The following is a 24,552-nucleotide window of genomic DNA, read 5'->3' as shown; positions in this document are numbered from 1 at the left end:
ATGATGATGATGATGATGATGATGATTACTACAGCAGCACAATTTCAGCAGCAAGCCCTCTACTGAGGGCAGGCACAATGTTACTGAGGCTTTTCTTGGCCTCCAAGCTTTTAATTTAGGTTCTTGTTTACAGATCTTGCCCATTTTATTGCTCAGAGGATAAGGATTAATCCGTCTCAGTAATACCATTGTCCTGAAGCTGATGAGTGGAATGAAGGCTTTTCCTTTCCTGTTTCAGTCTTAGTAAAAATTGGTATAGAAATGAATCTGAAATATATTAAGAATGCAATAGATGACTAATAGTTAACCTCTCCTTACGTATTCCTCACTAAGTGGAATAAGGAAAAAAGGCAGAACCCACAAGTAAGAAGCAGTTTCTTTGCTGTAGGTAGAGGTTATAGAAAGATCAAGGTCTTCCCTGGATAGTAAGGCCCTATTGTCTCTGTGGTTGTCTGGAACTGCCTTTTGATTCCACTTCCAGCTCATTATGAAAAAATAATGCCCCAAAAACACTAAAAAAATAAAATTTAAAAAAAACTTGTTGTGGAAGCAACCTTATCATGATGAGATATTACAGTAAAATACGGCTATATAACTTGGTTTCATAGAATCAAACATGGAATGAAAGAGTGTTCTGTTTATCAGTTCATAATTCTCCTCAGTTTTACAGATTTCAGATTTCATGGCATTCCATTTTTCCATTTTGTCCTGTCACTTAGTTCGATCCTGCTCCATTTTGGAAATGTCAGTAATGGGGAGTCTGCTGTAAGAAGATTAAAAGCTCTGAGTTGTGCATGGAACCTACATGAGAAACTCACACTTCCCACTACTGACATTTGTCTCCCAACAGAGAAGACAGTGAAACAAGGAAGTAGTGACACAGGACAGGGTGAATGAACATAGTCCCATTCATCTCCTGGTATGAAGCACAAATGCTTGAAAAGGGCTGTTCATGTACACATGTCTAATGAAGCTATGGAGGGAGGCTTTTGAAAGGATGGGGTTGCTTCTTTATATTCTTCTTTCTGAAGGGCTCTTGTGAAGGATTATTATTGCTATTGTATGTGTTGGATTCTTTTTTTCTCCACTAGGCATGCACTATGTTTCCAATTATTTTACTGTAGTCCAGTTTCTTAACACACAGCAGATGCCCTGGCAGAAGCTTTGCCTGCCTGTAAGTGTGTTAGATGTGGGATCTACTCTCTGATTAATTTTCCAGAGCAATTTATGTCTCAAGGACGCTTCTAAGAAATCATCTTTGCCATTAGAGAGTCATGCAGAAACCACTACACAAGGTTTTCTGTGCTTATTTTAGAAGTAACTTCCACTTCATTTTGCTGACAAGTTGAGTTTTCAGTTGCACATAGTGACTGCAATCCTGTATGTCTCAACACAGAGTAGTTGTTCTTTGCATAGGCTACATTACCTTGAACCATTTATCAACCCCTGGACCTACCAGAGAACCGCTGAAGCCCCTCCATGGCCATTTCTGCGGGGTGGGGGTGAATCACAGAAACATTTGGCTATGTCCCCATAGCCAGATACGAAATGATTTCATCAGATGATGTAGTCTGCAAGGTCCTGTGGAAGTCCAGCGGTTAATGTAATCATTTTACATACAGGGATATAGCCAAATCTTTCTGTTATTTCTTGCTTTCTCTTCTCCTGGCACAAATGGCTATGGTAATGTTGGCCAGCAACTGTATGGTGAATTGGGGGTCTGGTCTCTGCAGAGGGGAAAGGGAATAAAAACCACCATGGCTATCAAAAATATGTGTATGTTTAACTTAATCTTACATATGCCACCAACAGGGAGCCAGCTAGTATTCGATAAGTTGGGTGGGAAATGTTTGAGCAGATTATGTCACAGAAAGTAAGTGAAGTTATTTCAAAAGATTTTATCTTTATAAATATATAAAGACAATACTTTTAATTCTAAATATTAAAGATAATACTTTTATTTTATTTTAGAAATATATGTATACAGTACTTTTCATTCTGCTGTTAAATCTCTGATGTCCATTAGAGTGCTGATCTGATGCCCTTGACTTGTATAATCACTTTTGAAGGACTCAGATACTGGTCTGGATGTTTTTGTATTGAAAACCTACAGTTTCACCTACCTGTGCTTGTTCTCTGCTTCTGAGCTTCTAATGGAACCTGGACTTTTTTCTCTGTTCTTTTGTATCTGGCCCTGATTCCATTAAAAGCTTGACTTTCAGTTTCAGAGTTTCCTATTTCTACTTTCTGTGTTTGTTCTTGAATTGCCCTTGGATGATGTTCCAGCAAGGTTTTTCTGAACTGAATTTTAGATTTTTAAAAAAAAATAGATTTTAAAAAAGCATTTTATCTTGACATTTTGAAGTTCTTGATTCTGTTTTGCCACTTACTCTGAGACTGTACTATGCTAATCATTCCTGGGCACTCGTGAGTCAAAAGAGTGGGTGAGTTTGGAATTCTAACTGAGAAAAATACCTTAGCATTTATTTATTTATTTATTTATTTGTATCCCGCTCTTTTCCCAGGACTGGGACTAAGAGCGGCTCCACAGCATTAAAAAACAGTACAATTAAAAACATTTTTAAAAAAACAACGTACATTAAAAAGAATTTTTAAACTGGCCCAACATCCCAGCCTGTCCTTATAGCAATTCCTTAAATGCCTGTGTGAACAGGTAGGTCTTCACCTGCCGGCGGAAAGCCATCAAGGAGGGAGCCATTCTGATCTTCCTGGGCAGGGAGTTCCAGAGTCTAGGGGCAACCACCAAGGAGGTCCTCTCTCGCGTCCCCACCAACCATGTTTGTGATGGTGTTGGGATGGAGAGAAGGGCTTCTCCAGAAGAGCTCAAAGTCTGGGTCGGTTCATACCAGGAGAAACAGTCTGCCAAATAGTGTGGACCTGAGCCATGTAGGGCTTTGTAGGTAATAACCAGCACCTTGAATTGTGCCCAGAAACAAACTGGCAGACAAGGAAGCTGTTTTAACAGGGACGTTGTATGGTCTCTGTAAACTGCCTCTGTTAACAGCCTGGCAGCAGCTCTTTACACCATCTGAATTTTCAAAGGCAACCCCATGTAGAGCCCATTACAGTAGTCTAAACGGGATGTAACCAAGGCACCGTGGCCAAAACTGGCTTCTCAAGGAACGGGTGCAACTGGCATACAAGATTTAAATGTGCGAAAGCACTCCTGGTCACAGCTGAGACCTGGGCCTCCAGGTTTAAAGGTGAGTCCAAGAGTACCCCCAAACTGTGAACCTATGTCTTCAGGGAGAGTGTGACCCCATCTGGATCCCTATTCCCCGATCTGCCTTCCGACTGACCAGGAGCACATCTGTCTTGCCTGGATTAAGTTTCAACTTGTTTGCCCTCATCCAGTCCATTACTGAAGACAGACACTGGTTTAGGACCAGGACAGCCTCCTTGGATTTAGCCTTTGTACAGTAAATAAAGAATGGAAAATGTTCTACCAATTTCCTTAATCTTCAGCCCTGAATGAATATGTTTTTTCTATCTAAAATAAAAAGACATTTGAAATATACGAGACTTGGAACTGTCTTTTTCAAAATAGAATATAAATGAAACATACCTAGATTGATGATATTATGATGTCAGGTTGCAATATCTTTAAAAAAAAGTATCATTGTGAGCCAGTCCTTGGTAGCATCCTGCTCATTAGAAGCAGACAAGCTGTTTTGCTCACCACAAGCAGGATAAGAAATTTACATGCTACCCTTTAATATACTGAATGTGAGTTGTTCAGTAACATCCATAATCTGTTCTCTATGTGGGCAGAAGAAAAAAGAAAGGGATGTGCCCACCCCCAAGCCTTTAAGAGTAATTATATACTGGTGCTAGTTTCAAATCCACAAGGCCAAAAAAAGGAATAAAATCTTAAAATACAATTCTTGAATACTTCTCGTCTTTTCCTTTTTTTTAGATTCCTCTCATCTTTCTTGAATAGTACATTTGATATATCCCAGGCTATTAGAGCTATTGCATCACACAACAAGTATTCTGTTTCTGTAATCCTAACTATAGCCCAGCTATTCAACATGCTAAGGAAAGACAGGATGTTTCTAATAATACTTATATTACAATTGCAACATCTTGAGTCTCCTATGCCTTGGGAGCTTGCATGGTTTCAAGCCTCAAAGATATTCCTTAGAAATGAAAATACTAGAGATACTTGTATATAGGAGTCCATCTCTATTGCAACCATCTTCTGTTGGGATTTCCCACACCTAAGGGGGAAGCCTGCACTACTCCTGCAGTTGTGCCTACCATCTGCTGTAAAGATGGGCAAAATTATGATATTCAGAACATATGTTTGGCAGCTCCTAAACCACCTCTGTGGAAATACAACGTGCAAACTGCTCTTGAGCCATGCCTGAAATTCAGATTTTGTTAGCCAACTTAGTCTTGGGTGAGGCTTGTAAATAACCACTTGCCTGGTTGCTTCTGTCTCATTTAAATTTCCTTAAACTTGCATCAGGCAAGAAAGTATTTGTAATTGAAAATTTATGTTCACTTTTGTTCTCTCGCTCTCTGTTTTATGTATTATAAATTGTTTCAGACATTTATATCCTGGTTGTTGTTGTTGTTGTTTTCAAATCGTGAGGCTTCTTCCAAGAAAACAAGCAAGAATAAATTAGCAAGAAAATTTGGTTTTAATTAGTTGTGTAAACAAGTCTCTTATTGAGGACTAACTGTGGCAATAATACTGCAGGAGCCATTCAGGTGTCTTAGGCCTTTTACAAGATGTAGGTTTGACTAGCTGTCTGAAATACAGAAAGCTTATGCAGCTAAACAGCTTCAAATATAGCAGTAAGATATTTCCATAATTTTGAGAAATTCTCCAAAATGAAGTTGTTCTGTTCCACATTTCAAACACTGGCCAGAAAAGTCAACTGTGTGACTTGGACCCAGAAAGTTAATTGGTGAACTGTGCAACTACTGCTGAACAGGTTTGGGGGGGGGGGGAGACCATTTTTGTTTGTTGGTTTGTTTAAACCATTTCTTTGTTTAAACCAACTTTTTTTGCATTAATGTTTTAATGAAAAAAACTGAATCCTGCTTATTATATTAATACTGTGAAACATTTATGTATTGGCAAGATTGATTACCATATTTTAATGTTTTCTATAATTAACAATCCAAAGTTAAAAGGCTTTGATATCATTTAGCTCTTTCAATAAAACTGGGAATTATTTTTGCCAAGTTGGTAGCCTATATATAGGAATATAGGACTGCACTAATATAGGACTAAATCAGAAAATTAAGCAGCAAAATGCAGTTCAGATATTATGGCCACCAGCTTAAATAATAATTATTCTTTTAAAAACGCTCTTTTAAAGCAAGTTGTTTGGGTTGAACTTAAGTTAACTGAAGGTTTTGTTTCTTGAATGGACATTTTTTGCACTATAAAATAATTACAAAGAAGCAACTGACATTGAATACTGGTCTAACAATGAAAAACTGCCAATAAACGGCTAAGGTTAGTGTTTAAATGCAAACAATCATTGTTCCAGTAAAAGGGATGGAAAATAGAAATAATAGCCATACTTTAATGAATAATCTTTTTTTTTAAAAAAACAAAAAAACCCAGGATTGTTTGGCTGTTGTTGTTGTTTAAAAATGAAAGTCATTTGGTTTAAACAATGCTACCTTACAGTAGTCTGTCCTAGAGGTTTTTAAAGCATGCCTCAATGTGGCAAGTTTTATTTAAAAGAGAAGAACCCATTCAGCTGGTAAAAGGCACTCCTGGCCAACAGCAGTATTTATCTATTTGGGAGTAAAACAGGGTCTCAGAAGCATCCCTAAATATATAAGAAAATAAAAGAATATTAGCAACTTGAAATGTACATTCTACAGTAAGTGTCCAATGTAGCAAAGGGTTACATGGTTGCGTTGCAGATGTAATTATTCATTTATGTGATTGCAAAGAAATTGTGGTTCAAGCCTAATGACAATTTCCATCTCCTTCTAGTGTGTCATGTTTTCACCATTTAGGTACCACTGTGTCTGGAATGTTCGGCACCAGAACCAGGGTGTAACACCTTTAAAATGAATTTTTAAAACTTAACTCTTATCAGCCTGGAAGATCCAGAGTCCTCCATTCCCATGTTGGAGTGGCTGTCTGCATGGATGTCCTACTGAGCTGCCATTGTCACCAGTCACACACTCTGAGGTGAGAACAAGGCACCCAACCACATCATTCTGACATCAGAAGCACATGACCCACAGCAGTGGATGTACTGTGCGGCTCAGTGGGACGTCCATGCAGACAACTGCCCTGGCATGGGAACGTAGGTTCAGGTAACGGGGATACTCTGGGCTGAGCTCGGAGTATCCTGGGCCACACACAAGGCCCTAGTGATGCTTAAGAGATAGTATGTTGATGATGACTTTGGTGCCATGAGAAAATGAAAAGGGGGAAACAATCTTTTGTTATACAGTATATCCTCCTCAGAAATGGTCATATGCATTCACAATAGCTCTCCAAAATCACTTGAGTCAATTGCCACTTTTATAGTGATGGAATTTTCCTAGGTTCTCTTTAACTATAACTTAACTATATATTTGTGTATGTATTCTTATAGGGTGCCATTGGATTACCTGGAGAAACTGGACCATCTGGAGGCCCCGGTGAGAAGGTATATGAAAAGGTGGTAGTTAGTGACAAAGCAGTAATAACTTTATGTCACAAGTAATATTCCAAATGCAATAAAATGTCAGATCTGCATATAATATAACTGATCTTTTTTATTTCTCATCAAACTAAACAAGGTGACGGAGATAGGAATTTAAGAGCAAAGTTCTGCAATTGGATTTTGGAACTCTTTATATGTAAAAACCAGCTGAAGGGTCCCACTGGACTGGGTTCACAACCTTCAGTGACGAGTACTTTGAACCTCTCACCTCCCCCCAATGTCATTTTTCCCAATGAAAGGGAGCCATTCTCCTGAAGCTTGGTGTCATTATTTACACACAAGCTGAGTATTAGCGTATGAGTCTATAAGTACCAAAAAACGGGGGAGGGGGAGGATATTTTATTCAACTAGATGTCTCTTTATGCTTGATGAAAATGAAAGATAGGAAAAAGCAACATTTTTATTCAGACCATTAGGAACAGTTCAGAGATAAATAACTTTGTTGGTTTTAAGACAGATACAGATTTAATGTTTTGAGGAGTGTTATTTCTTATTTATACATTTTCTTAAATCTGAAACAGGAAACTATTATTCAGATGAATGTCAGATTTTATTATGCTAGAAACCTAAATATTTGCCAAAGTAATCTAACATCCTTCTTATTTTTACCCTGAAGGAGAAATTATTTCAATCGGTTTAGTGGCAGGAATTCAGAATGAATGATAAAAAAATTATTCTATGATTGTATTATAATTTACATGACAATGTGGAAAAATTACTGTCAGTATATGTTATTGTCAAAGTAACATATCTGAAAAATAAACAAATTGGCTCTCTTCTCAATCAATTACACTTTGGATTATGTTCATGGTAAGAAATACTAAGGAGTGTTTAAATTTAAAACATTATTTGTCATTGTTACTTAACTGTAATATTCTCTCAGCATTATTTTCAGATATAGTAAACAATTGATATAGTGAACAATTCAACAGTTGATTCTATGGGTCTGCTGTAATTTGGACTAACTAATAGGATTCTGACTGTTTTGCAAACAGGGATTGAAGTACAGTATTAGTGTAATTAATCTGTCAGTACACGGAACCAGACTAATAGGATGGTGCTAAGTCATATTTGCTTTTCTTCATAATGTAACAACTTTACATGGAGTACTAAGATAATGTTTCCCAGACCATCATAAACGGATGGATATTCTTTGTATTTAAAGAAAAAATATTGTATTATATGTATTAAGGGGATAACATAAGTTTTGTTCGTCTGATGCTGTTAATTGTGCTAGTTCTTAATCATGCAGTACCATCTGTTGCTCTCAGTGAAATATGTGTTTTGAATGCAATTCTAGCCTATTCCCTATTGCTTGTTCAGGCATAACTATAGCTGCATTTGGGATTGAGGAGGGCAGTGCGATTTTATTTTCCCTTATTAATAGTGCAGTGTAAACTAATACGATTCTCTGATTCCCTGTAGCATTCACATGATGTTGGAAAGCCAGCATAAGTTTCTTCTCTGACATTAGAAAGACGGTCTCCAATTCTAATTTCTGAAGCAGGAGGAAGTACCTCCTTCCTTGACCTCTAGGAGATTGCCTACCTTCACAGGCAGTAGATTTTGAGAGGTTTCCATCATCTAAAGTCCAAAGCTACCTCCCACCCTCTACAGATCATTGGCAGCAGCAACAGGGCCTCCCAGCCAGTACGCAGATAGAACATTTCTGAGGATGGCATAAGTATCATCCCAATGGGGCGAGGAAGGAGGACCCATCAGCATCCTCCATCTGATTCCCCAGGGACATCAGTGGTTATAAGGCAGCCCTCAACCCTTGTTGGCTTAAATCCTATTGTTAATCATCACTAGACTCACAGTTCAACAATTGATTCTATGGGTCTGCTGTAATTTGGACTAACAAATAGGATACTGGTCTGGATTAAAGACCTTTGACCACTGCTTTTGCCAGACTTTCACTCTACACCTCTGAGAACCTAAGCAGACAGGACAGGGTAGCATGGCCAAGCCCATGCTTTCCTGGCCCAGGTCCCAATCCGGATTGGTCCCCAGGCTGGTACAGGGACAGATGGATGTTTACACACCTGCCCATCCCTGCGCCATGGACCTGTTGCCACTGTACACCCCTTACCTTACTCAGCTGATGCTGTTAGTGAGAGTACCCCCATCGCTGCATCTGATGAGGAAATGATGGCCACATGGTTCCAGCCAAGCACCCCGTTTTCATGCCAGACAGGACTAGTGGCAACAGCTCATTAAGGTAAGGGGCAAGTAGGAGTGTCTGTTCTGCCAGGGTTTACTGCAGAGTTTCCATGAAACTCTGCGACAAACAGCAGGTCATTTAGATCCACATTAAGGCTCCATTGCCTAAGATCATTCTGGATCCACCATATCTGTGTCTGGTCTGATGGATCCAAGCCTGATCCAGGCCTGGAGCTAATAGTCTGCATCATCGAAATAGGGCAATATGAGGCCAAGGAATAGGCCCTCACAGCCATATAATTAGATTTTCTTCACAAAACAGCTGTAGGAACCAGTGAAATTCTTGTTCTTCCCCATCACAGAAGCATAGGGATGAGATAAATCCAGAATATAACATTTTCATCCCATTGTAAGTCCTATTGTTGAGGTCACCACCACGATTTCTCTCATAGAAATCAGAGAAAGAATGTAGTGAGAATGTGCCACAAGTTTTCTCTTTGCTTGTTTTTTTGTTTGTCTTCAAGGGAGAAAGGGGTAGTCCTGGACCTATGGGTCCTCCTGGAGAAAAAGGTGTTATGGTAAGTAATTACTGGGGGAAACTGGCTTTTCTGACTTTTTTTTTAAAATTCCACTTTATTTATTTGTGGGATGTATATCACACCATGCTCCCAGAATGGGATTCAAAGTGACTTAGAATAATTTAAGAAGACAAAACTGAAACATTAATTACAAAAGATAAAAAGTAATCAAATAATAGTAATAGTAAAGCATAAGTTAAAAAGAGTATAGTTAAAACCATAATAATAGTGTGATACGAATAGAATCATAGAATTATAGAATTGTAGAGTTGGACCACAAGGGGCTCCAGTACAATCCCCTGCCATGCAGGAACTCTCAATCAAAGCATCCCTGACAGATGGCCATCCAGCCTCTGTTTAAAGCCCTCCAAGGAAGGAGACTCCACTATACTCCGAGAGAGCGTGTTCCACTGTGGAACAGCCCTTACTGTCAGGATGTTCCTCCTAATGTTGAGGTGGAATCTCTTATCCTGGAGCATGCATCCATTGCTCCGGGTCCTAGTCTCTGGAGCAGCAGAAAACAAGCTTTCTCCTTCCTCAATATGACATCCCTTCAAGTATTTAAACAGGGCTATCATATCACCTCTTAACCTTCTCTTCTCCAGGCTAAACATCCCCAGTTCCCTAAGTCGTTTTCATAAGGCATGGTTTCCAGGCCCTTCACCATTTTGGTCACCCTCCTTTGGACACACTCCTGTTTCTCAACATCTTTTTTGAATTGAGGTGCCCAGAACTGGACACAGTATTCCAGGTGGGGCCTGACCAAAGCAGAATAGAGTGGCACTATTACTTCCCTTGATCTAGACACTATACTTCTATTGATGCAGGCTAGAATTGTATTGGCCTTTTCAGCTGCCACATTGCACTGTTTACTATGCCAGGAAATGATGGGATAAGGTACCTGCAATAATCTTCTTAGCCCCAAGAAACAGGTGTGTCTTGAGTTTTCCTGGCTGGCCCAGCACATATGGGTTCTATTCACAGCCTATTAATCCTGAGATGTAGGGGGGAATGGACATTTCAAGCATTAAATTCCAATAGAGAGACAGAGTGGCAATGTTTTGGATGTTGGACTAAGACTCTGGGAGACCAAGATTTGAATATCTTCTCAGTCCTGGAAACCCACTGGATTACTTTGGGAAAATCATAATCTCTCAGTTTTGGAGGACAGAAATAGTGCTGATAAACCCCTGTGATAGGATTGTTTTAGATAAATGATTTAGTTAGAAATGATTTGAAGGCCCACATGATACATACAAAACTCCAGTAATTTTTGCTTCTATTTCAGGGATATCCAGGATCTCCAGGTGGCCCAGGGGGTATAGGACCTCAGGGACTGCCTGTAAGTATACAGTGTGTTGGAGTTATTTTTAAATCATGATTTACTTCAGGTTAAGCATATCTTTGTTAATTATATGATATATATTTGCTGAACAGTAATGAAAATTTACAAATTGGGTAGAGGAGCAGTCCAACCAAAGTATAGTTCCAGTCTAACCAAAGTTTAGAATTTTAAGTCCCACTAGGTTCAAAATAGACATTTAATCCCATGTTTTACTCTCTTGTAGAAAATTGTGAAAAAAGAATAAATAATATAATAATAATATTTATTTGTATACCGCCCTGTGGCGAACCAATCCGGGCGGTTGACAACAGTGATTATAACAGAGTAAAATATAAATTTAAAAACATTATAATCCCTCCCTCCTTATAAAAGTATTAAAAAATATAACAGATTAAAAACACAATATCAAAACATAAAATATAGTTAAAACAAACTAAAAACCCTGGTGTCCCTCTGGAGATCCTCAACCATCACTGAAGATGGGGCCACGAGAGGAAAGAGGGGATCAGGGAGGCCAGGCCGGGATGGTTAATCTGGAAAGGCCTGCCGGAAGAGATCCGTCTTGACAGCTTTTTTAAAGCTGTCTAATGATGTCAACTGACGGATCTCATCCGGCAGGTCGTTCCAGAGTTTGGGGGCGACAGCAGAAAATGCCCTCTGGGAGGTCGCCGCAAGCCTAGATTTTAGAGGCTGCAGTAAGTTCCTCCCAGAGGACCGGAGAGCGCGGGGAGGATTATATGGGAGGAGGCGGTCCCTGAGATAGCTTGGACCCAAGCCATTTAGGGCTTTAAAGGTAATAACCAACACCTTGTACTGGGCCCGGAAGCTAATAGGCAGCCAGTGGAGGGACCTCAGAACCGGAGTAATGTGGTCCCTCCTAGATGTACCAGAAATAAGCCTGGCTGCCATATTTTGTACCAGCTGAAGCTTCCGAGCCAAGCACAAGGGTAGCCCCAAGTAGAGTGCATTACAGAAGTCAAGGCGTGAGGTTACCAGTGCGTGCACAACAGTTTCGAGGTCCCTTACTTCCAGAAAAGGGCGCAGCTGGCGTATCAGCCGAAGCTGATAGCAGGCGCTCCTGACCGTCGCATTTACCTGATTTGTCATCAGGAGCGACGAGTCGAGGAGCACCCCCAGACTGCGAACACAGTCACTGGAGGGGAGTGTGACCCCATCCAGGACTGGAGGTTGCAACCCAATTCTTGGTTTCGGGGCCGCTACCGTGAGCACCTCCGTCTTATCTGGATTCAGTTTCAATCTGTTTTTCCTCATCCAGCCCATTACCGCTTGAAGACATTCATTGAGAGAGGAGATGCCATTGGAATTCGAGGCCGACGAACGAGACATGGAGAAATAGATTTGGGTGTCATCAGCGTACTGATAACACCCGGCACCATAACTCCGTATTATCTCACCCAGCGGCTTCATATAGATGTTGAATAACATCGGGGACAAGATAGCCCCCTGAGGAACCCCACAAGTGAGGTTCCTCTTACTGGAGCTACAGTCCCCGAGCAGCACCCTCTGAGACCTGCCCGAGAGGAAGGACCGGAACCACTGCAAAGCAGTGCCCCCGATACCTAACCCCTTCAGGCGGTCCAAGAGGATGCCGTGATCTATAGTATCGAAAGCCGCTGAGAGGTCTAGGAGCACCAACAGGGTCACACTACCCCTGTCGATGCTCAGACGCAGATCGTCGGTCAAGGCAACCATGGCAGTCTCAACCCCAAAGCCTGTCCTAAAGCCGGTTTGAAATGGGTCTAGATAATCAGCTTCATCCAAGACAGCTTGGAGCTGAAGAGCAACCGCCCTCTCGATCACCTTGCCCAAAAATGGCAGCAGTGACACAGGCCTATAATTTCTCATATCCAGGGGGTCCAGGGAAGGTTTCTTCAGAAGTGGCCTAACAGCCGCTTCCTTTAGACAAGATGGAACATGTCCTTCCCTAAAGGACGCATTGATGATATCTGTGAGGAGTCTCATCAATGCATCCCCCCCCTGAACGGCCAGCCATGATGGGCAAGGGTCGAGAGGGCAGGTTGTCTTCCTCACCTTACCAAGCAGCTTGTCCACGTCCTCGGTACTCACAGATTGCCACTGATCCAGTATAACTACATCGGCGGAGTCACTGGACGCCTCGCCTGTCGACTCTGTTTCAATGGTGGCTTCTAAGTCTGCTCTTATCTGAGAGATTTTGTCTGCAAAGAAGTTGTTAAATGCGTCACAGCAGGCCGTCGTCGGGTTAAGTAAGGGATTTGGTGCAGGGGGCACCTGCGTCATCTCCCTCACCACCTTAAACAGCTCTGCTGGACGAGACTCTGCAGACGCAATACGTGCAGAGGAGAAGGCTCTCTTCGCTGCACGTATTGCCTCCCGATAGGAACGAAGAAAGTTCCTATGGCGAGTTCTGTCGGATAAGAATGCACTTAAATAGACAGTGGATTGGTTCCAACAGTGCCTTTCTTTTTGCAGAAGGGGCTTGCATTCAGCAGCAGAAATTATTTCAAAACATTCCCCTTGAATCCACAAAATGGTTTCTCTGAAGGGCTGTGGGAGCATTGGAGATAGTGGAGGTGCGGTGCTGCAGAGGAATGTGCATCTATGGTCCTTTTATGAACAGAAAAAACACACGGGGTCCAGCACAATAGAGTTTGTCCTTCACCACAGTGTTCCAGTAGCAGCTTGTGTGTGTGTTGCTAACTCATTCCAGTATATGAACATGAAATCAGCTGGAAGCAGCATAATTGATCAGTCATTGTGCTTTTAAAAAACTGAGTTATAATAATAATTTGTCACTCATCTAAATGGAGCTTTTCTAATCTGTTTGCTCAGACAGGTTCAATAACTCTTAAAAAGATCCTGGAACTTAACAGCAATCTAAAAGCAGTGCAGTACTTTGGGCAGAGTAATGAGGTGGGACTCAAGGGTCTAGAGTTCAAAGGTCTTCTCAGCCATGAAACTAACTGGGGAGCTTAGACAAGTCTCAGCCAAACATTGACACAAGGTTGTTATAATAAATGAAGGGCTTGAGCATCAACATTAAAAGCTGATGTCTTTAAAGATAAAAACAAAAACAAAGTAATAGCAGATACCCCTATCCAAAAACCCCAGTCCAGTGATTGATTCTTGCCATTCTACCTGCTCAGTAGCACCAAGCAACACGGCAGTGGCAGGAACAGAATGAATATGTCCTAGAAACAGAGCTTGGAAAAGTGACTTTTAGGGGACTACAGTTCTCTTCTGATCTATTTCTAATTGGCAATGGCCATTCTGACTAGGAGACTGTGGCAGCTGGAGTCCAAGTCAAGTAACTTAAATCTAGGAAAGGAGGTATTCATTGAGTGCATGTGTTTAGTTTTGAGAAGGGATTTTGCAGGCAACACATACCACTGATGGTCAGACAGGATTATGATTTATTATTATAAGCCCTTTATTTATTATAGCAGCCATGTCTCTAGGTTGTCGAAAGTTTCATTGAGGATGCATTTGAACTTCTAAACATCTTTGGAGGAACAGTGACATCACCCTCTTCCCATTGGCATACTCCTCACTACACCATACAGTACATAATCCTTAGTAATGTTTCTTTGTACTAATGTTACTAATAAATCATAATTCCCATATATCACTGAATGAAATGGCAATAGTTGTGACATAAAACAACTAGCAAATATAAAATTATGCCTTTAATTTACAATATCATACACACAGCTTAAATGTATTTTCATGCACATAGTTTCATGTGGTTAAAGTGAAAATTTGGTATGATGTGATGTTTTACAGAACATTTTAAAAGACTTTTTTAAAAAAAAAATTAAAATTCTATTTAAAAAGCACCATGAGGCCTCTCCTTTCTCCTCCCAGTGAGCCTTGCACCATTCACACCCTCTCTTCCACTGAGTTCCAACATTTTAATGGGACATGGGAGAATGGCACAGCCAGTTTCTGCCTAAAGGCAGATGTTTGGGAAATAGGGGTGTCACCTCCCTTAGGGTGTCACCTGATGTGGTATGCACTCCTCACATCCCTCTAATAACACCCCTGTGGGGGAGAAAAATGAAAACACAATAAGTAAAAGCAATCTTTTGCTCTGTGAGATCAACCTACTTGCAGATCACTATAGTTTTTATTCTTGATGCAGATTGCCCATCTAAAGGCAGTCTATTTGATTTACCATCACAGAAGCCGTGGATGCATTGCTGCAGGGCCAGGCAGCTCCCAGACAGAGTAAATTAAAACACAATAGTTTGAACATTGGACTAGGATTACCAGGAGACTGGGGTTTGAATCCCTGTTCAGCCGTGGAGTCCCACTGCGTGACCTTGGGCAAGTCACACTTCCTTAGCCTCAGAGGAGGGCAATAGTAAATTTCCTTTGAATAAATCTTGCCAAGAATAGGGTCACCATAAGTCAGAGTTGATCTGGAGGCATGTAACAGTATCAAAAAGTTTTACATTATGTTGTCAGGTCTCACCTAGAAAAAAATTTGGAAGCCCATTTGAAGTCCAGTTGAATGAACAATTTGCTATGTGCAGAAGGAAATTATTGTTTTGTTGCTGATGCTGATGATTTCATGTTTACAATTAACAGCTCACCTTGGAATGTATATCATTATTCTAAATGTTAAATATGCATATTCTCAATATGCTTCAATTAATATTTTGAAATTATTAACATTGAAATTCTTTCATTCTTAGGGGCCACCGGGACCGAGAGGACCTTCTGGACCACAGGGCTCTAAAGGTCAAAGAGTGAGTAATATTATTTATATGGCCTCTATATTCTTATCATGCTGCTCCAGGAGTTTTTCACTTATGTATGCATTGAAAAAAATATCTTTCCTATTCAACAGAGAGTGTTGGTTCCCTAGTAAGGGTACACCTGGCAGGTTTAGAACATACAAAGCCATCTGGAATAAAATTATGGCATAATTCCTTGTCTCAGTTATCTAAGATTTTGATCCCTAGTAATCCTGTTTGTGTTCCCAAGGGTTGTACTTTGACACTACGTTTATGGTGGCTGTATGTCAAAGACCACAAAACTAAATCAATAGCAATAACATTTATTATTATTTGACTAATGCTTATCAGGCAGCTGTGTAAATATTGGCAATATTTTTGTCTAACCCTGTTAGTGCTCTGATTATGTATGAGAAAGCCACTGAACCCCTGCAGTGATGAACTCATGAAAACAGTAGGAATTTGAATAAGCCAAAAGATATCTCCACTGCAGTTTCCCATCCAACTTTGGGTTCATGTAGGCAATGTAATGAAAAAGTGTGCATCTGGAATTTGGTCACTTTGAACTCATTATGTAAGCTAAATAGTGTCAAAAGGCTATAATTATTTAAGTGTTATGCTGCTGTTTTTGATAAATCAGCGACAGCAATACAGTGCATGCTAATAATTCTCTGTGAGGCCAAGCATAGCTGATTCAAAACATTCCAAACTAGAACCCCAGCCTTAAGAAGCAGCAGGGGTAAACCTGCAGAAGTAGGTTCTTGCTGGATGCTGGATGCCACTGAGAAATTCTGTGAGCTGTAGTCAGAAAATGTTTCCAAGTTCTAGTCCTTCCCAGTAAACCAGCAGGACTTACCACATAGTGCTGGCTGTATATTCTCATACCCTAAGAGCAGAGCACTTGTTTAGGGCTGCTGGCAACCTGGAACAGGAATCTGGTAGTTCTCTTCTGTTGCTTCTGGTGGCTTATTCACACTACACAATTATAGTGCTTTATTCTGTTTCAACTGCCATTACAATACCTTATAGGATTTGCAATTCATGGATGAGTTTTTAGAATTCTCTGCTGGAGAGCTCTTCTGCTTCTTCAGACTACAAACTCCAGGATTCCATAGAGTGTTGCCATGAAATACAGTGGACCCTTGGTATCTTCTGGGGTTTGGCTCCAGGAATCCCTGTGGATTCCTGGAAACTATGCCATGGATGCTGAAGTCCCATTAAATACAGTGTCATAGTAAAATGGTGCCCCTTATATATAAAATGGAAAAATCAAGGTTTGCCTAAAGGTGTTTAAAAAAAATTCAGGCCATGAATGGTTGAATCTGTGGATAAAAATCCCATGGATATGAAGGGCTGACAGTATAGCCTTCTAATTTTGTGGTATAAATGGGCCCTGGGTTGCAGTTCTTCTTGGCTTTCCGCTAGTGAGCAAAGACGTTCCTATTCAGGCAGGCTTTCAGCAGTTGATCGGCTGCTAAGGAAATGGTTTTTAATGGCGGGATGCTTTTTGCTGGCTCCAGGATGCATGGCGTCCAAGTCATCTGGAAGCCACCTGGTGTGTAATTGCCGGTGCAACTTCCAGGTGACTTGGGGGTATGGCACATGTGAATGCCACACACCCCCCCAAGTCGGCCTGAAGCCAGCTGAAGCTGTTCTTCATTTTTATTTATTAATAAACAAAATTAATCACGTGAGCTGATTTGGATACCCTTCTGGGAGAAAGGTTTCTTCCTTTCTGTCCCACATAGAAGTCTAATACTACAAAGTCTGTAGTGGAAGAAGGATGTGGAAAGACACAAGTCTAACGTATCTCAGAGGGTTTTTGTAATAATTATGGAAATCATAAATGTCAAGCCCTCTTAACTCTCTAAAGTACTATATACATGCTATATTTTGGAGTGAGTCTACACTGGTCCAAATATTCCAGGCTGGCCCAGGGATATTCTGGCCCCGAAGCTTTCCTGACTTCTCCCTTTTGCCTGTGTTTTCTGTAGCAATGCTGACTAGCTGTCAACACAGCATCCCACTGTGCCACCCATCAGCGCCAGTGTGAGTCGCTCCCACTGAAGTTAGAAATGAGCCACCCAGCATCAGTTACATGGTTGAGTACCTTATTGTGACTTCAGTGGAGTGATACACGCCAGCAGTGGTGGCAATGAGTGGCACAGTGGGATGCTGTGTAAGCAGCTGCCTACTGTCACCACAGAGTGCTTTGGATTTTCTGGTAAGATCTGGAGCAAAAGGTTAGTCTTCATGTTAAAGAAGGGATGGCCTGGATTCGCTGTGGGACTGCCCATGCCATGTATGGAAAATCCACAATTGAATTCAGCATTTGGCCTTGTGTCATCTGGACAGGGTGACATGAGGTCGGGAAGAAACCACTGCAAATGGTCCATGTGGACAAGCCCTAAATGTAGAATAGCTTGTTGCTTTTCTCTAAAATAAAACTAAATTTAAGTCATAGTGTAAAGCTATAGCTACAGTTTGGCAGTGTTACACTTTCATCCGTTTTGTTTATACAGAATCATAACAGTAGGGAGCCCAGTACAAATTACTATAGCCAAATGGCATAGTTTGTTCATCGTGCCCTCACTGCAATGGGATACGATGCTTCTGTTTGGTCCAGTTCAGCAGTGCCAACAATGACTCACAATGTGTTGTTTGTAGAAATACTACTCTGCTTTCATAGTAGTGAGCCCACTCTGGATATGCATATTTTTAGTCTGCTGTAACTGAGAAATTTATATTGCAATCCAAACTCCTTGTCTGTATTTCTGTGTGTTTATTGTACAGAGACAAACATTTTGAGTATTACTTCTGTTTTTGATATTTTAAATAAGCGTTACAACATTAATGATACCTATGGTTATATAACTTTATGACATTTTGGAGAAATGAGTATCTCTCCTTATTCCTGATAGTGAATTTCTAGACATGGCCAAGGGCTGATGTTTTACCATGTCACTAAAATGATTTGTGTAGCGATCTCCACAAAATTAGGTGGATATATAGCGTGGAAGGAAGAGCAGTGAGTGTTGGACTATGACTCAGGAGATCAGTGTTTGATTCCCTACTTGAGCATAAAAACCCGCTGGATGACCTTGCACATGTCACACTCTTACAGTCTCAGAAAACAACAATGGTAAACCCCCTCTGAAGAAACTTGTCAAGAAAAACCTATGATGGGATTGCCTTAGGGTCACCATAAGTCCGGAATGACTTGCAGGCACACAACAACAATAGCAAGGAAAAACTTTTTGTTGAAGATTGCATTCTTTTGAAGAAAATGTCTTCTCTACTGCATATTGCCAATGACCAGAGCCCAAGGCAAAAGTATGAAGAGCCAGAATGAGTGTTGGCCAACCAACTGTCTGTCTTTCTGTCCTCCATTCTCTCTCTTTCACTCTGTAACCACATGTTCTTCATTTTGTTTTCTCACCTTTTCTACTTCCTCACAAAAATTGTATTGATAGTCTTTTCTCCTTTGATTCTAAGGCTAATTCCTGTCAGTTTCCATTGGAAAGGTGTCAAAAGAGGCTAAGAATGATTAACCCATTCCTCTTTCTGCAACTACAATGGCCATTAAACTTTCTCTGACCATGCAAACATTTATTTATTTATTTAAATTATGGATTGTTATATTACCCATGGATAAGGCAAAGGTAAAACGTAGGGGCATTTAACAAAGGATCTAAAGGATCAAGCAAAGGAAAAACTATGCCAAAGAATGTACGGAATTCCACCAGACATATCTGTTTGTGCTCACACTAAAGGCTGGCTGGATGATGAGAGATGGGGAGGGTGTCCATGCTTCCAGTACAGATTACATTTTTGTCTTTCACCAGGGGATGGTTCCTTTCTTAGTAAGAGTTAAAGTACAGTACTTACATTGACCCATGGATAAGTTGACTCAGGGTTTTTAGTCAATTTTTTGACTAAAAATTTTAGACTTATACATAAGTATATACAGTAACTAAAGCACATACTCTGTATAAAAGCATTCCTAACGTTAAAAACCTTTTTGAATTAAAAAAAAGTCTTTGCCTCATGGCAAAAGAAAAGCAGGGAGGTAGCAGCCTGCCCTCCTGTGAGGAGTTTCAGAGGATGGGAACAGCCATTGAGAAGAGTCTCTTGTTCTCATCAAGCGAGTCTGTGATGGTGGTGGGACTGAGAGAAAGCCTTCCCCTGTACATCTTAGGATAGGGTTGCCATAAGTTAGGACCTCCAAACCGGGACAAATGTAGGACAAATTTTTCTACTGTAGGGTACATTTTTAAAAAATGGAGGACACACAAAAAATTGATTTATTTTTTTTAAAAAAATGTTAATATAAATGCCTGTTTCTTAGGCATGATCAAAATGGAGGACATTTGGGCATTATTTCTAGACAGATGTCAGAAATGGACTTCCCTTTCTGGCAAAACACCCCTGACCTCCATTCCAAAACACACACAACAGCACATTTGGGCATTTCACATGGCTTTACTGAACATGGCCTCTTGCATCAGAGGCTTATTCCATAACCAAACTTTTTGGGTTTAACACTTAGCATGGTTTAACATGGCTATGCATATTGAACATGTCAAGGTGGTTTCACTGTTCTTGCACCAAGTCTACTTCTCAGAAGTGTGTGTCAAGGGACTTTGGTTTTTCTTCACTGCGCATGAGTTTGTAAAAATCACAGCAATTTACATTGGCCTTGCCTCAGAACCAAAACCACACAGAAAAGGCACTTTGGAAAGTCACACTCTCTCAGCTTCTGAAACAGTGCATGCATGCCTCTCAAGATGACCCACTCATATCATCATCATCATCATCATCATCATCATCATCACCACTATCACTGTCAAAGAAAGGGAGACTTGTTAGCATTAAAAGCACACACACACCCCCACCAAAAAAACCCTCACCTTGAGGCCTCTCTGGCCACACACTCCTTCCCCTCCTCCTTTTCCTCCCCCTCCTCCATTCGCCTGGGGGCTGGGGCGGACGGGGCGGAGGAGGAGGGTGGCGCGCGGCTGTGCGCAGGAGGCAAACCGCCTCCAGCTTTGCCTTGTCCTCCACGCGGCCGCGCGGCCTGCTGGAGAAGAGGGGGCAGAGGAGGAGGAGGTGAGTGGCGCGGCCGCGCAGGGAGGCAAAGGCGGACGGAGCTAGTGCCTCTTGCGCGCGGGCGCGCCACCCTCCCTGCCTCCCCGCGCGGCCGCGCCACCTTCCCCCGCCTCCTCCGCCCCCACTTCTCCTCCTCCCCACGCGCCCGCTCGCCTTTGCCTCCTTTATGCTGCAGGCGGGTGCCAAGCCTGGGGGCGAGGGGGCGGAGGAGGAGGGTGGTGTGGGTGCGCGGGGAGGCGCCTCCTCCGCCCCAGGCAGGCCTCGCTGTCCTCCTCTTCCTCCCCGCCTCCCCGAGGCGGAGGAGGAAGGCAGCAAGGCCTTCAGGCCGCAGCAACTTGGCTGCAACCGGGAGGGGTCCCGGTTTTTGGGCTGCACCCGTGCCGGGAGGGGCCCGGGGCCCCCCAAAACGGGAAATACACGGATGCAGCCGGGTTATGGCAAGCCTATCTTAGGATTCTTATAGGTTCCTAAATTTAGTAAAGTCTCCATTGACATAGATAATGCGGGGGGGAGGGGGTGTACTTAGTTAAGCAAAGGGAGACATGAGCTACATCCAGGGTATTGGTCAACAATTTCTTATCTCTGACATAAGGCCTGTAGAGAAAACTGTGCAGAAACTTGTAATCAGCATGCTCTTGAAATCTAATTTTATTTTCTCTTTCATTTTCATGCAACTAAGGCCCTGTTATCCTTGGGTCTTTGTGCTTAATAAATATTTGCACATTAGATGTAGTTTTTCCCCCTAATGCCCTGTGTACACATATTACATCAAGGCTGCATTTCAGTAGAAATAATCTCATATAATGTCACACACATACAGACACACACCCCTTTTACACATTGTGTAATGTTTTATACATTGGAAACTATCATGCTATCTACACATAGTGCATTCATTTGCAGTTTAGCGACCTCTGTTGAGATTGTGCTTACGCAAGTGTTGCTAATTATAATTCTTTTTGTTGTTTTCTTATTATTTCCTGAAAGATGTAACCATTTTTAAAATGGAAGGAGCAGCAGTGCCCTGACATTTTATGAGCCTGTTATTTATATTCTTATTGGACAAAGTGTGCTAGAACATAGTAGCCACTTTGTTTTTATTTTAAATGACAAAACTGCCTTCTGTTCTTTTCCATCTTCAGTGGACACGATACAACCTTAATGTATTTAAGAAGACATGAGGAGTGTTTTAGATCAGTACTAAATTCAGATTGTTTTCTCAAGAGATAATAGATGCTTTGAACTCTAATAGCTCATGAGTGAAGTACAAAAGTGGAGGAAAACATTAATTATTGTGCTGTCTTAACCAATAAAGTGCTTTAATCTACAACATGGAACATTCAAGTCACATTCTATGTTAGTTCAGGAGTAAGCCCCAATGATTTCACTGCATCTTTATGTAGGATTGCACCCTTTGTAGAATGTACCCAGAAAAAATAAAATGATTGCTTTTGTGATAATGTTGTGGGTATTATGACTGGAAATGTTAGCAACTGTGCAATAGTGCTGGAAATTTTTTGTTTTACACAGCAAGAATTATCTTTTTAATTTTTAGGGACCAAGAGGCCAGGATGGTCCACCAGGAGAGCAAGGGACTCAAGGTATTAAGGTAATGTCAATTTATTTGTTCTTTCTTAGGCTCCTGAAAATGTGTCATGATGTCATTAGAAGGTGAATGAAAGATAAATCCAGGTAGAATTTTCCAACTCTGTCTTGTTCCTTAATTTGGTATTCTATTTTCATTCATTCTGAAACAAGTCTATCATAAATTGTATTGTGTTTGTCATCAGCTGATTGAGAACTTTCAAAAGAAGTGTTCTGTGAATGCTAAAGAAATAAATAATTAAGGTGCTGTACAGTTCTTACACTTTCTCTATAAGTGATGATAAAGGCTCATGATTTTGGATTTAGAAAGAAGTGAAGAGATTATTAATGAACTTGCTAAATATACATTAAAGTTATTCAATCTTTCTTCCTTTTCCTCAGGGAGAGACTGGTGACACAGGGAAAAAAGGCATTCCTGGACTCATTGTACGTGCCAGAGAAGTAGTGTGTTTTTTAAAACAATGATATATACAAGTAGCAATTTTAGCTGAACATTCTTTTGAAATGTATTCGACCCTAATGTTCTCTTTCTTTTATTTCAACAGGGCAAAGCTGGTAACCCTGGAGAAAATGGTAGTCCAGGAGCACCAGTAAGTCCTTTATAATATTCAGAAGATCACTTTAGACTAAAGATAGACAACTGTAATGGGTCTAGGGGACACTTTTTTACCCTGGGACCCACCAGGGACTACACAGGCTGACAAAAATGGCAAAAGTGTATACCAGTAGATATTGGTTCTGATTTTCCAAAAATAGCGGCATTTTTTATGAGAATTGTAAATTGTAAATAAATTTGTAAAACAGATTTACAGTCTCATAGTTCACGTTTGTGTTTGTTAATGAAGAAATATGACTTCAAAAAAAACAAAACACAAATAAAGGGCTTGCAAGGTGTTGCAGATCAGGACACTGGGAAATGATGACTGAAGCATTCTCCCAGTCATGGGGTGCTAGGAACCAGGCAGCTGCAGTGGGACCCTGAGGAATCGCTGCAGTTGCCCACCACAACATGCCCTGCCAAAAAGACAGTGCAGCAGTTGTCATCCCTGAGCACCCTGATCTGGAGCATCTTAGAAACCCTTTGGTTGGAGTGTCACCTGGCTTAAGAGATTGGTTTTGAGAGGGTGGCATCAGCAGATGTAGCTACGACAATGACATTCCATCGTAGCTAGGTGTGATGATGCAGGTTCTTGGCCAATATGTTTTTGATGTTAAACCATGCAGGGAGCTTCTCTGCTACATTGCATGAACTCACTCAGCAGTCTTATTACAGTAGAACAGTGGATAAGAGAACCAGCACATAGTGTATTCTATGTGGAAAATTGGCTTGCAAGGGTGCAGCATTAAAGATGCCAGCCACAGATGCTGGCAAAACATCAGAAATAAACTCTTCCAGAACATGTCCACATAGCCCGAAAAACCCACAAAAAACTATGTTGTTGATGATGATGTTGTATCATTGACCAGCACAGCTATCCTTTTGTGTTTTACTGAAGATTTGTATTTTATTTCAAGTGTTTAGAAATTCTAAGCTAAAAGTGATATTAAAAAGAACACAGGGAGCTAACTAATAGGTAATTCAAACAGAAGAGAGTGGAAAGTATGCTGAACAAAGTGAATTTAAAAATGCTAATAAAATACAGATAAAGAAGATAATCTAAATTCTGCTTATTTTCATTGTTTTTAATCTGGAAATCTGCTGCCCCCTTTCTGTTGTTTTCCAGAAGATTATTTGAAATATGTTGTGTGCTAAAAAGTAGAAAAATACAAGTAGAAGGCCATTCTGGAAATTTTCATTTTAAAGAGGTGAAAACATGGGGATGTTTAGCCTGGAGAAGAGAAGGTTAAGAGGTGATATGATGATAGCCCTGTTTAAATATTTGAAGGGATGTCATATTGAGGAGGGAGCAAGCTTGTTTTCTGCTGTTCCAGAGACTAGGACCTGGAACAATGGATGCAAGCTGCAGGAAAAGAGATTCCACCTCAACATTAGGAAGAACTTCCTGACAGTAAGGACTGTCCAACAGTGGAACAAACTCCCTCAGAGTGTAGTGTAATCTCCCTCCTTGGAGGTGTTTAAGCAGAGGCTGGATGGCCATCTGTCGGGGATGCTTTGATTGAGATTTCCTGCATGGCAGGGGGTTGGACTGGATGTCCCTTGCGGTCTCTTCCAACTCTATTATTCTATGATTCTGTGAAAACATGATGAGAGAAGTACACTGCTTTGCCCTGGAAAATCATAGTTCTACCATCAAATATTATTTCCATTTTGAACTTTTGAGAGAAAAAATGTAAAATCAAGC

At 41.0% G+C, this 24,552-nt stretch overlaps 1 protein-coding gene across 1 annotated transcript in view; it reads left to right on the top strand.

Moving 5' to 3' along the window:
- Positions 1-24,552, top strand: part of COL24A1 (collagen type XXIV alpha 1 chain) — a 225,307-nt gene that overhangs the window by 135,412 nt on the left and 65,343 nt on the right. Inside the window, exons 25-31 of the mRNA XM_042463503.1 lie at positions 6,600-6,653; positions 9,398-9,451; positions 10,740-10,793; positions 15,494-15,547; positions 22,200-22,253; positions 22,631-22,675; positions 22,795-22,839. Coding sequence (XP_042319437.1) covers positions 6,600-6,653; positions 9,398-9,451; positions 10,740-10,793; positions 15,494-15,547; positions 22,200-22,253; positions 22,631-22,675; positions 22,795-22,839 — 360 coding nt within the window. The remainder of the gene's footprint in view (positions 1-6,599; positions 6,654-9,397; positions 9,452-10,739; positions 10,794-15,493; positions 15,548-22,199; positions 22,254-22,630; positions 22,676-22,794; positions 22,840-24,552) is intronic.

Source organism: Sceloporus undulatus, chromosome 4 (assembly GCF_019175285.1).
Source record: "Sceloporus undulatus isolate JIND9_A2432 ecotype Alabama chromosome 4, SceUnd_v1.1, whole genome shotgun sequence".
Taxonomy (NCBI): domain Eukaryota; kingdom Metazoa; phylum Chordata; class Lepidosauria; order Squamata; family Phrynosomatidae; genus Sceloporus; species Sceloporus undulatus.
This window is presented reverse-complemented; position numbering and strand designations above follow the sequence as displayed.